Source organism: Zalophus californianus, chromosome 17, assembly GCF_009762305.2.
Source record: "Zalophus californianus isolate mZalCal1 chromosome 17, mZalCal1.pri.v2, whole genome shotgun sequence".
In the NCBI taxonomy this organism is placed as follows: Eukaryota; Metazoa; Chordata; class Mammalia; order Carnivora; family Otariidae; genus Zalophus; species Zalophus californianus.
Genome location: NC_045611.1, coordinates 10,962,073 through 10,979,015, shown reverse-complemented (window position 1 = coordinate 10,979,015; position 16,943 = coordinate 10,962,073). Strand labels below are relative to the sequence as shown.

General features: G+C 36.5%; 1 protein-coding gene across 4 annotated transcripts in view; it reads left to right on the top strand.

The window, feature by feature from the left end:
* Positions 1-16,943, top strand: part of CNTNAP4 (contactin associated protein family member 4) — a 264,304-nt gene that overhangs the window by 220,156 nt on the left and 27,205 nt on the right. For all 4 annotated transcript variants that reach the window (XM_027620162.2, XM_027620161.2, XM_027620160.2 and 1 more), the window contains exons 16-17: positions 8,891-9,061; positions 9,790-10,008. In XM_027620162.2, coding sequence (XP_027475963.1) covers positions 8,891-9,061; positions 9,790-10,008 — 390 coding nt within the window. The remainder of the gene's footprint in view (positions 1-8,890; positions 9,062-9,789; positions 10,009-16,943) is intronic.

Sequence of the window (16,943 nt, the reverse complement as noted above, 5' to 3'; positions counted from 1 at the left end):
ACAGTCATTATAAAATTTTAAGATATACAGAAATGTCAAAGAAAAGAGTATAATAATCACCAAGAGTCACACAGCCCAGAAATAATGATTAATACCAGCGAGTATTATTCCAGGCATTGCTAGATATTTCTAGAGCAGGGTTTCCCAACTTTGGCACTCCTGACATTTGGCCTATTATGATCGGGGGCTGTTTGTGCATTGACGGGCATTTAGCAGTATCCCTGGTCTCAACCCACTAGTAGCCCACTAACCTTTCCCCTAGTTGTGACAACCAAATATGTCTCCAGAAATTGCCAAATGTCCCCTGGAGGCAAAATTGCCACAGGTTGAGAAGCACTACCCTAGACAAAAAAATAGAAAAAGGGATTGAGAAATAAGTTTGCAAAATTTTATTAATAGAAATTGACAGAGAAAGGAGAAACCAAATTGAAGCCAAGGGAATTGCTTTACATTATTTATATATCTCATAAATATATGTTCTACTTGAATGATCCCACTGAACTTTAAGAAAAGATTATGAAAATTTGAAAAGTTATTTTTTTAAAGGTTTTATTTATTTATTTGAGAGAGCAAGAATGGGAGGGAGAGAGAGAGAAAGCACGTGAGAGGGGGAAGGGTCAGAGGGAGAAGACTCCCCGCCGAGCAGGGAGCCCGATGCGGGACTCGATCCCGGGACTCCAGGATCATGACCTGAGCCGAAGGCAGTTGCTTAACCAACTGAGCCACCCAGGCGCCTGAAAATTGGAAAAGTTATAGAGTCACTAGGTTTCATATTAAATTCATTTTTAAATTTTAGACAGTATTGATCTATTGTGAAAAATGGGAAAAGTAGCACTCATTTGTCCGCTTCTCTTTTTCTCCCCCACCTGTCCTTTTGGTAGTTTTGCTGTTATTTCTGTATAATGCTAGCCATTAGTCTATCATCATAGCTCTCTATTCTTGAATGATTTTTTATTTTGATTGATTTCTTCTTGGATTGCCTTGTCAGGTAGCTGATGTTTTCTGTTTTTCCTCCAGGAAGACCTATGAGTATTGCATTTCTTGAGTTTGCATGTGCTTGAGAGTATTTGTTGCCTCAGAACTCTAAAACAAACTTTGCAGGTTTAACTTTATATTATCTTTTGGTAACAGCTTTAGTAAGAAATAATTCACATGCCTTACAATTCACCCATTTAAAGTGTACAATCTAATCATACTTTAGTATATTTAATCATTTTTGTATATTACAGAGTTATGCAGCAATCACCACAACCAATTTTGGAACATTTTCATCACCCCAAAAAGAAACCTAGTCCCATTGAGGAAACATTCCCTGTTTCCCTCCCACCCCGACACCAACCCCAGTCAACAACATTTAGATGAAAACACAGAATATGTGGTCTTTGTGACTGGGTTTCTTTCACTTATCATGATAGTGCCAAGATTTATCCATGTTGTACCATGTATCAACACTTCATTATTTTTTATGACCAGATAATATTCCATTATATGGATAGACTACATTTTGGTTACCCATTAATCAGTCGATGGACATTTGGGTTGGTTCCATTTTTTGGCTATTATAAATAATGCTGGTATGAACATCTGTGTATGAGGTTTTTGTGAACATATGTTTTCGTTTATCTTTTTTCTTATATAATTCAATTATCTTGAGTATATTTCTAGGAGTGGAACTTCTGGATTGTAAGGTAACCTTACATTTGAAGTTTTTAGAAACTGGTGTAACCTTTTGGGGGGGTCACACTTTGTGACTTTCACCATTTGTACATACTTTTCTACTTCTGTCTGCACTGAGAGATGCAGTCATCTTCTCTTCCACAGCTTTTCTAGATACCTTTTGGCTGACATTTCATTATGAAGTAGGGTTTTATTTTTATTTTTCCTCAAAAAAGATTTGTGTGTGCTTTATTCTCAGATTTCTTTCAAATTTGAGAATATTTGCCTATTGCTTTAACAAAAAAAAGTAGGCTGGATACATTTTCTTTCTCTCAGAGATTTGTGGGTAGTGCTCCTTTGTCTCCTGATATTGAATATTGCTGTATTCTGAAGACAAACTGATTTCTTCACCTTCTAGATGACTGGCTTTTTCTAACCGAATACTTTCAGGAATAATTTCCCCTAAAGGTCAGTAACTTAACAAGGATACATCTCAGTGTTGTGCATCGGCATTAGTTTTTCCTGAAATTCGATGTGATGTGGTAAAATATATAAAATGTACATTTTTAAGCAGTTTGTTGTTGCAAATGTGATCTGTATTTCTGCTCTCAGTTCATTAATCTGAACAAGGTAATCTTTTCAACTCTGGCATTTGAATTTTTCTAACTATTTTATTCAGTGTATTTCTTTTTTTTTTTTTTAAGATTTTATTTATTTTTTTACACAGAGAGAGGCAGTGAGAGAGGGAACACAAGCAGGGGGAGTGCGAGAGGGAGAAGCAGGCTTCCTACAGAGCAGGGAACCCAATGTGGGGCTCAATCCCAGGACCCTGAGATCATGACTTGAGCTGAAGGCAGATGCTTAGCAACTGAGCCACCCAGGCGCCCCTCAGTGTATTTCTTCTCAGTTAATTAATTGTTGAAATTTTATGTCAATGAAGGAACCCCCAAAACTTACCTAGTTAGGAAAGGTTGTTCTAAGTTTCTTGTTCTAAGAAATTCTTGTCAATGAAATTAGTTTTTTCATTTTGTCTGTATTGACTTGTTCAGCTGTCTGAGAAATCACAGCTGCCCAAAATGCATTAAATAATCAAAGGTGCATGTAGGCAATAAATAACTTGGCAGAAGTTGCATTCGTAGACTGGAGAAAGATATTGACTAGTGATTTGGTTAATTTCTCTTCCATTCGACAGAGTTCTGTTCCATTTGACAGACTACATATAAACCATTAAAAAGAGTGAGGCTCAATTCCATTTCAACAAATAATCATATAATTTTGCAAGTTCTACTATGTCGGATAATCCTCTGCCATTAGGAAATTCTTTTTAATTTTTATATTTTTATTTTCTTTCCTTAGGTTTTCTTTATTTAATTTTCCTAAAGTTTCTTCACCTTTTTACCCCTTCCTCCTTTTCTTCTTCTTCCTTCTCTCTTCTGCCCCCCCTTTCTACTTGTTTACCTAAGAATTTGAGTGTATTTATTAAGATACATATAATACAACCAAACTGGGAGCAGTTAACCCTTCTTATCACTACTTTGACAAAGGAAATCTCATAATTTCATTCAACAAATATTTATTGAGCCCATACATTTTACTATGCTTTCCCCACATCCCAAGAGAAAGAGAGAGAGCACGCACAAAGGGAACAAAATAGACAAAAGTATCTGCATTCTTGGAGCTTGAGTTCTCTTGGGGGGGAGGTAGACAATATATAAGTAAAATATATGATATGATAGATGCTAGTAAGTGTTGTGAAGACAATATAGTTGAGGTGGGGGTGGTATGGGGTTGGAAATTTTAAATAGAATGGTCGTAAAATGCTCAATAAGAATGTGGCATTTGAATAAAAATCTGAAGGAAATAGGGAGCAAGACATGTGTATATCTGGGAAAGAGTACTCTAGACAGAGGAAGAAGCCAGAGTAACCATGCAGAGATGGGAATGTTCATGGAACAGCAAGATGGTCAAAATGTCTGGAGCAGAGTGAGCAAGGAATAACGGAAGATATTCGAAGATCTGGTGGTCAGATCATGGAGGGTTTTGAGAGGTCTTTATTTTTCAACTTCAGTAAGATTGGAAAACATCAGAGAATTGTGAGTAGAGGATTGGTGTGATCTAATTTATATTTTAATGAGATTTAATAGGGAAGGTGGAAGCAGGGAGGCCATTTATGAGACCATATCGCCAACCCAGCTGAGGGATCATGGTGGCTTGGGCCATGGGCACAATAATGATAGTAGTAGTATGGGAATAGTTCAAAAGCAGAAGCAATACAGTTTGCTGATGGATCAATGTAGGTTGCGGAAGAGTCAAGAATAACACAAGGTGTTTGGTCAAATAATCAATTGGAGGCACAGAATTGGCATTAATCAAGAGAGAGAATACTGCTGGGGTCAAGGAGTTGCAGAAGAATATGAAGAACTCAGTTTTTGAACATATTAAAGTTGAGATGGAGGTGTTCAGCTAGAGATGTGGAGTTGTTAGCTGTTAGTTAGTTAGTAGTTGTTAGATCCGAAGTTCCAGGCTTTGGATATGTATTTGTAAGTCATCAGCATATTTAAAGCCATGAAATGGACCAGCAGGAGTCATTGTGGATGGAGAAGTGTAATGATAGGAGCTGGGGGTGTTCCAACATTAATAGGTAGAGTAGGTGAGGAGAAAGAAAGAAAGAAAGAAAGAAAGAGAATTATAGGACTAATGAGAAAGGCAAAAGAGTGTTGGTATTCTGGATCCAAGTGAAGAAAATGTTTCAAGGAGGGGAAGATAATAAACTATGTTAATTGTTCTTGATAGGGTAAGTAAGATGAGGACTGAGAATTGACAAAGGACTAGTAACTAGAATATATAAAGAACCCTCAGAAATCAACAGTGAAAAAAAGAAACAATCCAATTAAAATATGGATGTTATGGTTTGAATTCTTTCCTCACCCCAAAGTTTATATGTTGAAGCTCTAACCCCAAGGTAACTGTATGAAGTGGTAGGGTCTTTAAGGAGGTAATTCAAGTTAAATGAGGTCATAAAGGTGGTGCCCTAATTTGACTGGACTGGTGTGCTTATATGAAGAGTAAGGGACACCAGAGAGTTCTCTCTTCCCACCTGTGCACAGAGGAAAGGCCATGTGAGAAGGTTGGCCTTCTGCAAGCCAGAGATATAATGGATAAAAGACATGAAGAGAGATTTCACTAAAAGGCCACAAATGGCAATTAAACACACAAAAAGATACTCAGAATCATTAGCCACTGGAAAGTGTGTATCAAAACCACAATGAGATGTCACTGCATACCTTTCAAATGGCTGAAATAAAAGTAGTGACAAGAATTCAGCCAGGACATGAAGAAACCTGATCACTCACACATTGCTGGTGGGGATGTAAATGATATAGCCATTCTGGAAAGGAGTCTGGCAGTTCCCTAAAAAGTAAAACGTGCAACTCTCATATGACTCAGGGTCTGTATTCCTGGGCATTATCCCAGAGAACTGAGAATTTATATTCATATAAAAACTTGTACATGGATGTTCATAGAAGCTTTGTTTGTAATTGCTGAAAACTAGAAAGAATCCAGATGTCCTTCAATAGGAGAATGGTTAAACTGATTTTCCATACGTGGAATGCTGCTCTGCAATAAGAAGAAATGAATTACTGATACACATAAACCTGCTTTATCTTCAGGGAGTAAATCTGAGTGAAAAATATGTTATTCTCAAAGGGCTACATACTATATGCCTTTATTTACAGAACATTCTTCAGATGACATCGGAGAACTGACTAGGGGTTGTCACAAGGTTACAGAAGGGGTGAGGCAGGAGAGAAGTGGGTGTGGCTATAAAAGAGAAGCATGAGGAATACTTGCAATGATACAGATGTCCTGCATCTTGACTGGTATCAGTGTCAACATTCTGGTTTCAATAGTGTACTATGGTTTTGCAAGATGTTACCTTTGGAGAAAACTAGCCAAAGGGTACACAGAATCTTTCTGTATTATTTCTTACAACTACATGAGAATCTATAGTTATCTCAAAATAAAAATTCTAATGAAAGAAAGTATATTTCTGGCTTTTAGAAATGATTCTTACACATTCTAGAAAGATCCGTTTGACTAGTAAATTATCCCTTGCCTTGGAGTTTCTACATTTTACTTACTTTAAAGAATGGTAGTGTTACCAAACTTACCGAGTTTTATACATTAAATATGCACAGCTCTTTACATGTCAATCATACCTCAATAAAGAAAGAAAGAAAGGTAGGGTTAGCATGTCATATGCATTCTGCTTTTAAAAGTAAAACACAGCACCTTAAAAAAATAACACCTTTTTCAAATATTGTCCTTTTTTAAAAACAGCTTTATTGTGATATAACTTATATACCATACAATTCATGTATGTAAAATGAACAACTCAATGGCTTATAGTATATTCATAGCATTGTATAATCATTACCGTGATCAATTTAAGAACATTTTTGTCACACAAAAAGAACTTTCCACCCCTTAGCGACTATCATTCTCCAATTGCCTTGTCTCCCCAGTCTTAGAAAACCACTAATCTACTTTTTGTCTCTATAACTGTTATTTTAAAAGGATAATCTATTCATGATATAAATAAAAGTTTAGCAAAAGGAATATTTTTTAAATTACTTCTAATCTTGACTTTTTACCTAGTTAATTTTCCTAAATGAGCTCTTTTTACTTTGTGTATGGAATTAAATCCTTTGTACCTCTTCTTCTTCTTCTATGGATCCCATTATCCGTTACTTTTTTTTTTTTTGAAAGATTAAAAGTGGAATTTCTGAAGGAATCTTTCCAAAGTTTTAGTACCCTATACTGAATTTAATTGAAAATATATTAGTTATTAATTACTTAAAATTATTTACTATTATTAATGAATCACATAGAATAACACATCATGATTTGTTTTTGTTGGGCTAATAAAAGGGGCCTAACTCGCCTGACTAATCCAGCAAGTGATTGCATTCAAAGTTGCTACTGGTGCAGCTTAAGGACTTTTAAACCACTTTAGCCAGAAACTTTCTTCAAAAGACCTGCAGCTTCCTGCTGGTGCCCGCCTGCTGGGCTCTGCTCTGCCGCCCTCCCTCTCCCCTCCTTCTCTGAGGCAGTTCACATTCTCCTGGGTGCTTCTTAATGGCACAGTCTGTAAAGATCTGAGGTATCATATGCCATAAACATTATTCGATCATGGAAGTATTGGCCTTTGCTTTCTTTATAATTGTTTTGAATTAGGAGCAATTTCTTACTCCAATAAAATGTTCTCTATTTTTTTTACCTCTTGTGAATCTGCACAATAAGGTTTGCTAACTAGACAGAATAGGCACGATTATGTGTGTGAGAATGTTTAAGCTACCTAAGGTAATAAATTGTTTTCATTGCCGTAAAAGCATAAAAGCATTCATTGTAAAGACAGCAGCAGTTCAAAGAATTGTTCCTATGTTTCAGTCAGTTCCCTGAAGCCTTCGATAGGATGCTTTATTGGGTCAGTTGTGATAGAAAAATGAAACAAATGAAGTATTATGTTTTATAATGATATTATCTCATTTAGACCTTTAAGGAATGCTGAGTGTTCTTTTAAGTCTGACCAAATGAATAAGATTCAATAAGATTCCATAATTTAGAGTTACAACTTTAATTTTCATGTATATCACATTCAACAGAAAGGCATTTAATCTCTTTTAAAAATGGGTCAGGTAAGAGGTTTTAAGAACACAAATGTGTTGTTACACCTGACTTGGTATTTTGCATTTTCCTGCATTCTTTCCTAGAGATCAGAATGTCTCATCATAGAAATAACTGCAAAATGGAAATAAGTACTAGGCTTGGCAAACTCAGATAATAGGCAGTTTCATTTGGCTTTAGGGGGGAAAAAAGCCCTCAAAGTATATTCTCAGCTGAATAAATTCAACTCTAAAATTGTTCACAGATGAGCTGAGAATTGACTTTTGAATGAGGTCCCTCAGAAAAACAGAAAAAGTAAAATAGACAGAACCACTGCTTGTTTGGTCCAGAAGTTATAGAAAATAACTTAAAATCTAAGGAACAGATAGAAGCTGAGTCGAGTTTGTGATTTTTTAACCCGAGGTATCTGTTCCCTGCAAATATAATGACCCATTGTTTTGAAATTACTGTTTTCTAACTTCAGTGGATCAATACGTCTTCGAGAAAGGTAGTTTAGATAGAATTTTAACCAATGTTGTGAGTGCGGCGTATGTAGGCGCTTGCTTCAAACTCAAGATACATGTTTATGGTTGATGTGTCGAGAACTTGCTGGTGGTAGCAGCAATACATAGTTGGTTTCTCTGATGGTGTTTCTCATCAACCACACATAGCCACTTGGATCTCACTCCTGCCACCTCGTGCCACTGCATTTACATTTTATTTCCCAAACGGTCAGTTATAGGAGCGCCACGGTATTTTTCCAAAAGGAAAGTTGTCAATACAGCATCAGCAAAATGAATGGGAAAAGTGAACATAAGAAGTTGCATGTGGACAGAAATCATAATTAAATTATAGTCCACATAAGTTTTTCTCAGAGCTCTTAATTTATATCCCAGCCTTTTACCCATTTTTCTCCTTATATTGAGCATTTTTAAACTTTTTCAGAATCCTTTCCTGCTGTTTATCTACTTCACTATTACACGCAAAGTAGAAGATAATTTGGAATGAGAGGAGCATTTTCATGAGGAGATCAGCATAGCACAGACTAAGTAGTGTCTTGATCTTTAATTAGTTGAGAATATTTCGGATGCCAGTCTCAGTTTAGAAAATCGCAAAGCCCATTAATGAAAACAGTTAGTTGAGGGTGTAACTCTGTGAAGTGTGTGTGTTTCAGGTGTCAGAACAAAAAAATGCTTTGAGCTTCTTTAGATTTTTTGTTATTCGAAGGAATGTAGGTGTTCCAATTTTCAAGTTATAAAAAAAATTCAGTCTATTAATCAATATTTGGCAGATTCTTATATCACTTAGGGCAGAGGGTGGTGTTTAGGGTGAGGCTGATTTTCTAATATAAAATATAACATTCAGACCATTTCTGCAGTGTTCATTCCTCTCCTATGTTGGAAGGAATCCAGGATTGCAATCCTTGGGCTCCCATCCTGTATACTATATAGTTAATAGAAAAAAGAAAAGCAGGTTTGTATAAATGCTAATAATAGAAAATGTAATTATGCCATTCATCTTATGAATTTTTCTTTTTGATTTTTTCCTTTTTTTTTTTTTTAAACAGGGTCATTTTGGAATTCAGCTTCCTTCAATACTGAGGCTTCATACCTTCATTTTCCTACTTTCCATGGAGAACTTAGTGCAGATGTGTCTTTCTTTTTTAAGACAACAGCTTCATCTGGGGTATTTTTAGAGAACCTGGGGATTACCGATTTTATAAGGATAGAGCTACGCTGTGAGTCTCCTTTTCCTTAGAAGCTTGTGGGATTCTATTTAATAGTAAATCCTTTAACTAATTGTTAAACTACTGTGTTTCTACTTTATCAGCTAAATCTTTTCACTGTGTCCTTTTGAAAAAAAATCTATGATATTAAGTTAGCCTTTCTGCAAGAAAATTATTTAATATATAACGCAATAATTTGAGAAAATAATTGGTATTCTCTAGAACCAATTGAAGTAGGGTTTTAAATCCAAATAATTAAAACTTTTTAAAAACTAAATTCTCAGGTAATTGCAGAATTACATAATTAAATCGACCAGCCATATAATTTTGTATGCCATATAATTTTGGTATACTCTTAGGCCACTATTAGTATCTTATTATCAAATGTATATTATGTGCTTTTAAAATTAGATAAACTTTGAATCATTGTAAAAATTTTTACATAAAATGCCAGATGCTATTTAGTTTTCTTGTTCTGGCTTGATAGCTTTGCTCTATCGATATGCAAAATTAACTCTGAGGATGAATTTCTTAAAATCTGGGTGTTATTTCCAAATGTATTTTCCGTTCTCATTCCACGTCTATTCTTGACTGATGTCATCGGTTCCTTCCATAAGATTTAAGCCGTTACTTTTATATTTCATGATTGCCATGCCATGGTGCTATTCCTAAGTGTGTTGAGGACTCCTCTGTCCACCACAGGGACTAACTGGAACAATCGTCGTATCTCCTATTTCCAGCTCCAGCAGTAGTGACCTTTTCATTTGATGTGGGGAATGGGCCTTTTGAAATCTCGGTGCAGTCACCCACTCATTTCAACGACAACCAGTGGCACCACGTCAGGGTGGAAAGGAACATGAAAGAGGCATCTCTTCAAGTGGATCAGCTCTTACCGAAGACACAGCCTGCTCCTGCTGATGGGCACGTCCTTTTACAGCTCAACAGTCAGCTCTTCGTGGGTAAGTTCTGTTGGGAGGCAGTTTGTCATTGAACTCTATGACCTAAGTGTAGAGGTGGGCCAAAATGAAATAATACCAACTGGTAAACACAACAAGGCACTGTTTATTGAGAACCTATGTTCTAGGCGTGCCAGATGTTTTAGTTTTTCCTCATAACCAACCTGTGAAATGGGTTAACCCCATTTTACTGATGAACTAACTGAGGCACAAGTGGTTGAAATGCCTTGCTTTCAGAAATCTACCTAGTAAATGAGATTTGAATTTGTGTTTGATTCATTCCTAAGCCTGGATTCTTAATATTACAGATTATGTAATTGGCTCTAGTTTGGGTTGTTTTGGTTTTGTTTTGTTTTATTTCTTACATTAGTGCTTTTAGTGTTTTGTTGGGGGGTGTTTATCTCTGTTCTCAGGGGATTTAAGGAATCCTCCGTGTAGTTGCGGCTGATGACAGACAGGGACCCCTGTCAAAGAACAGGCCAACAGAGGAAAAAAAGAAAAGCAGGAGCAAAATGTATAAATCATCAGTTCTTCTGCTGGTGTCTCTCATTTTGCCCACTTTTCGGATACCTTCTGGTCACCTACCTCATGCTTATATCCAGATATTCCTTTATTGCCTAAATACATTCACTTGGTATGTGTAGACTTGATAGTGGAATCCTTCTGGAAGTGTCTGTTTTATTTTCAGTCTTTGCTAATTACTTTATAGAACTCATCGACCATTAAGTTCAGGAATTATTTCTTACTTGATCACTTCTCATATAGTTTAATGTAAATAAGGGCACAACAACTCTATAAAGCCGAATAAATTATAAATGATCAGAAATTATATTTCAAGCATTTTTAAGAGTTATGTGTTAGAACAAAATTCAACAGATTCCCATTACATCTTTTATTGCTTAATAGTCTTGTTTTATTACTCTCACTGCAAAAGATAAGCCAATTTGTGACTTATTTGACTAAGAGACATTTGGGATTTCTAGTGAATTTATATACTCCTATTTCTATCATTAATTCTTTCATTTAATAAATAATGAGCAGCTTCTATGAATAGGGCACTGTAATAGACAACCTAATCATGATCTTGCAGCCACTCAACTGACTTATTTAAGGGTATGGAAAGAGTAAGGAATACTTGGAATACATAACTTTTCTTTTAGTAACATCCTAGAAACTCAGTCAGGAAACTGACATAGATAGTTCTTGATATACAAAAACTGAGAGATGGCTGCAACCAAAGGTATGGCAAATTAAAATCTGTCAGTATCTTGGAAATAGCCTTACTATTCTTGGAAATTGAGAAGGTCGAAACAGTCCTCAAATTTTTCAGTGAAATCTGTTGCAGTTCGCCTGAACATGAACTTTCATCCTTTGTGTGAATTTTAACTTCATAGAAATGAAGTCACTATATAGTGTGTGTGATAGGAATCCTGGCCTTAATTTGATTTCAGGTAGTTGTAATGGTTAGAAGTACTGTTATTATATCAGAAGACTGTGTTGGAACAGACTTGAGTCTTTTGCCATCAATCGTGTTATAATTTTAATAAATATACCTAAGAGATTTCATCTTTATGGTGGCAATTGGTTAGGCTTTTGATATTCCCATCTGTGTTCAAATCCAAGGACTTCCTGTGTGAACGTTTTATAAACAAAATCATTACTATGCTTTATAAACTAAAATCATTACTATGTTTAAGTCAAGTCACTGAAGACTAAAAATAAAAGCAGAAAGATCTCTGAAAAAATTGTTACATCCACTATTAATAAAAATCTGTTTATATAATTCCCTTCTTTTTACTCATAGGTAACTGAGAAAATTGACAAGGTTACTGTGATGACATTGAAAGAAGGACTCCTGTTTTTTAAAAGGCTTAGGGAGAGGCACATCTTTTTATCTTTACCTCTACCACATAAGTGGACCCCTGTCGTAGGAAAGAGACCCAAACAAATTAATAAAAACTATACTTACACAACAAAATATTAATGTCTAAATTTGTAACATTACTTTCAACAAATCAGAATATTTTTTAAATTTCTAGATGAAAATACTTCAATGGGGGTTAAATTATAATTTAAAAGGTTACACCAAATTAGTGCAAAGTGGGTAAAAAACTAGTAAAAAAATCAATAAAAATTCGAACTAACTTAATATAACACTTACTAAGACCAAAAAGTAGCTCTCTGCATTCCTGATAGTATGTTTCAGTGGGAGACAGGAGGCAGCCAATAAAAGGGTAAGTAGTAAGACAAAATAGATATTATTTATAATATGTTTATTAATATCATACACATTTTGTACATGCATGCACACACACACATATTTGTGTGTCTGTGTGTGTGCATACAAATTCAGATAATGATAAATAATATAAAATGTCAGGAAATGACTTGGGTTGGGGGGTTTCTACTTGAAGTGGGGTGGTCAGGGGGTGCCCTCTGAGGACCTTACCTTTGGAGAGAGGCCAGAGAAAGCAAAAGAGGGAACATCTGTGAACATCTGAAGGGAGAGAATTACTGGCAGAGGGACCATGTTCAATGTGAAGAGGAGGAGCTTTAGGAGTCAGGGAGCAAGGAGGAAGCCATTGTGGCCGGAGGGGAGAGTCAGTCTGAGGGAAAGCGTGGTGTCAGTTGTGGTCAAGTTATATGCTGGGTCTTGTGAGACAGTGGCGAGGAATTTGGATCTGTGGTCCCTGTGGGAGTTAGTGGTGGCAGGGGCTGGAGAGGAGATGGTGAAAACCAGTGGTGGGCCATACTTTAAGTGTAGACGTACACAACTTGTGCTGGATGGGTTGTTGCTGTTAGTGTGTTACTTCTTAGCCCTGCTAATCTTCTTGGGGACAAGACCCTTCTTTGTAGGTGTCTGGGATCCTCGCATCATTTCTCAGTTTTCAATTTCAACTGAAGTTCGCGTTTCTTGTTTTCTTCCTTTATCATAATGTGTAGGATGACTCAAGCTGTTCCCTGACCCTTCAGTCTGGATTATACACTATGAGCCCTACAAACCATAGTCCTGCCAGGCTGCAAAAGCCTGCTGGTCCTTCTTCACAGCCCGGAGAAAATATTCCCCTTCCCCCCTTTCCTTCAGTGAGATCCCACCCGTCCCACAGTCACACACTTCCAGGAAATTGGGCTTCTTTGTTCATATGCTCCGTGCCAACACACAGTCAAATATTGAAGGGACCCTGTCTTGGACACTGTTTCCCCATGTGTGAATACCTTCCAGTATTCTAGAGTTCAGTCTGTTCTCCGAGCCATGACTCCGTGGATGACTGGGAGTCTCTGCTCTGATTCAACAGAACTGATCCTCTGGTTCAGATTTTAAAGGGTAATTTCATTCCCCTTACTTACAAGTTCAAGAGTTTGAACCCAACCATCCTAAAAATAATTACGACTAATCAGTATTTTTAAGTATGCATAATGACTGTCATTTGTTTTAGGGTATCAGGATATATTAATGAGATAAATGTAACTGTAAAGAGTAAGTCTACAGTATAACTTCTACTCCTAAAAAATGTCTGAGTTCAGACAATGATGATGATGAAGATAGTTTTAAGTTACATAGAAACAAAATCTTTATAAACATGGGACAAAACTGTAAGACTAATGTCGGTCTAAGATAATGTTAGTATCCCAGCATTTAGTAGCTTTACCAAAAATGTACCTTCTTGTCTGTAAACAAATTTGGCAGAAAACATTAACACTATTGTGGAATATTTCAAATACCCAATAAAGTTACTTTATAATACTACAAATATGAAACATAAGAGATTTTGATAATATAGAATTGTTTGTGATATATCTGTAACACTTTTACCTACAAGTAAAATGTTGTGCATATTTGAATATATATTCATTTTGATTTCAGTTATATTCTCCATCTCACTGTGCTACCACAACCAGGCCTATGTTGATATTTATTGACATTACATACTTTTTTTGAGCTTAAGGATTTTGGTGGTCTCTCAGAAGTGACTAGTGGAATGGGATAACCTGAAGGCATCTAATATGTTTTCTCAATTGCTGGCTTCAGTCTCTCCCTTAAAAATCAGTTGTAAAGTGTGTCCACATTTCAGAGTGAAACTCTGAGGCAAGACTGATGCTTTACCTTCTGAGCAAAATCAGTAAAAATAAATAGAAAGCATGATTAAAAATGTGATTCAGATGAGCAACAATGATATATGACGATTGAAATAGAAAGAAGGAAATGAGAGTTTCAGAGGTGGACTAGTGTTCGTCTACACCAAAGATTTATAAAACAGAACGATCCCTGTACTTCCAAATATTGGAACAATTGTCTCCCATTCATCTAAACTGTAGGATGCCATGCAACCAGAAGGAGTAATAAAAAATAATGAACATAAAACCACTTGTATGAACAAGTGAAAACAGTTGACAGGAATGTAATTAGAAACAGTAAACACCAATGCAGTGACCATCTCCTCCCCTTTCCCAAATATCCCAACCATCACATTGCTTTTCGTAATAAAAATGACAATTCACTTTCTAGTTGTTGCCCATCTTTCTCCATTCTTGTTCTTAATTATGGCACTGGGTCTTTCCCGACCTTTTCACATTCTTTCACTTTCTCCTTTCTGTATGTGTGTAATTTATGACCTGAGTTGAACAGTCCTATTCAGAGGTGCTATTTATTACTTTAAAAAATAAGTTTAGTGGCATGATGTTAATTGGTGTATTAAACATATGCCCTTGACCCTGTTACACCAAGGACTCAATGTCGAGAGTCACTGCTGTTATCATTCCCCTGCAAACATTCTCCAACCATGGAAATGATGGAGAGAAAAGAAGCAATCGTTTTTTTAAGCTGAAATGTGACAGTGGTCATTTTCTATTTTGGTTTGTAAACTCAGCATTTTTCTTAGAAGTTTCTTAAATTAGCCTTGAATTGATTTTCATTCAACTAGCTCTGCAATTTTTGTTTGCAATCTAAATTCTTTTACTGACAGGTTTTTAAATGGGGCAAACTCCATCTCAATACTTTGTGACTAGGACCTGAAGGAGAAGTGAGAACTCCTGACATAGACTCTGAAGTCATTTGCATTGCATTTGAATTGCATCAAATCCACATATATTTATTGAGCTTCTGGAGCAAACCATTTCTAAATGCCATACACAAAGGTTAATGTTGAACTCTGAGCATATTGAAGCTCTGAAGGTTGGTTCTCACCCTTTGTTGCACATTAGTATCACCCGGGGATCTTTTGGGAAACTGACAGTACCAATACAAAGCTAGATTTATTTCCGGTGGATGGGCTTTTGTGTACTTGTAAAGTTGGATGCCATAAATACATCCTTGTACTGGTCCTTTGGTGAACATATGCTTGTATTTATGTTGGGTCTGTACCTAACAGTGGAATTACTGGGTCATAAGATGTGCATATGTTAAGCCTTAAGAGACATTTCCAAATAGCTATTGACCATTTGGATATCCTCCTTTATGATGTGGCTGTTCAAATCTGTTGCCCATTTTCTACAAGGTTGTCTTCTTTTTTTTTTTTTTTTTTAAGGTGTCGGGGGTGGCCCTGGGTGGCTCAGTCGGTGAAGTTTCTGACTCTTGATTTCGCTTAGGTCTTGATCTTGTGGTTGTGAGTTCAAGCCCTGCGTTGGGTTCCACACTGGGCATGGAGCCTACTTAAAAAAAAAAAAAAGATTTATAAGAATTCTGTGTATATTTTGGATTCATTCCAGATACATTATTCCAAATTTCTTGTCTCTTTGGATTGTATTTTCATATGCATATGTAATGGTGTCTTTTGATGAACAGAGGTTATTAATTATAATATATTCTAGGATTTGTCTTTTTACTTTTAGTTCACTTTTCATAGGCTAAAATAGTTTTGGGATGAGCATGTCAAAAAGTTTTACATTTGAATACTTTTTATTTCAATCTGATTTTCTTTTGTGTAAATATGTTCCCACACACGAAAGCACAGTGCAATGAAAGCCACATTTCTCTTTCATGCAATCATATCATTTACTTCAATTGTGTTCTTCTCTCCTCCTTGAGATGGCTTTTTCACGATTAGCTTAAGAAGCGCTCAGTGTACTTTTGCATTTTTAGTGAGCAAATCTTAGTGACTGTTGACTGAAATCAGAATTCACATGGGATCTCTTAAGAGCAGAGAATATGACTCATACCACCAACAGTTCATTTCTTTAAAATATGCTTTAGGAGGTCAAACCAGAGAGGTGCTATGGCCTTGGCATGTGAGAAAACTAAATAGACCCACATTTTTCTGCTGGGACTACCATGAGGCCATGTTCTCACCACTGACTTTGGTTCAGGGAACAGTGCCTGCATTTTCTGCCCTATGACACTGTTGCTTACACTACCTTCCTATTTCAGCCGTAATAGTTCTTTGAACGTGAGGGAGAACGGTCGTCCTCCCCCGGGCTGTCCTAGGGTTATGGTCAATGAGGAACATTCCATGGCAAAATTATAGCTGGGGTCCAGTCTCACAGCTCTGTACATTAATGCACCATTTCTACAAGGCTAAGCCTTCCCAAGGATGGCTGGGTAGACCAGGACTAAAGATCCAATACATAATATACAGGAGACCATTTTTTCCCTTCAATCCCCTCACTTGGTCCTGGGCCCAGCCTGCGTGGGCTATCACTTTCCTGTTCCAAGTTGATCTCAGTGGTCAGAGCCTTAGCTGCCTTTCTCTGCCACAGTACCATGGTTAGGGAGAGCCCGTGTACTCTGCCAGACATGTTTCTATAACTTTAAATTTTAAAGAGAAATGTGGGATCTTGATTTCTTTTTTTTCTAAGGCCCCTGGGCAAATACACAGTTGTTCCCAGTTAATCCTCAATAGCATTCAAGCACAGCACATAAATAATTTGCCATTAAAAAATTAAAGGTCTTCCTGCTCAAAAAAAAAAAATTGGCATAGGAAAGAGCCAGCTCATATTTCGTG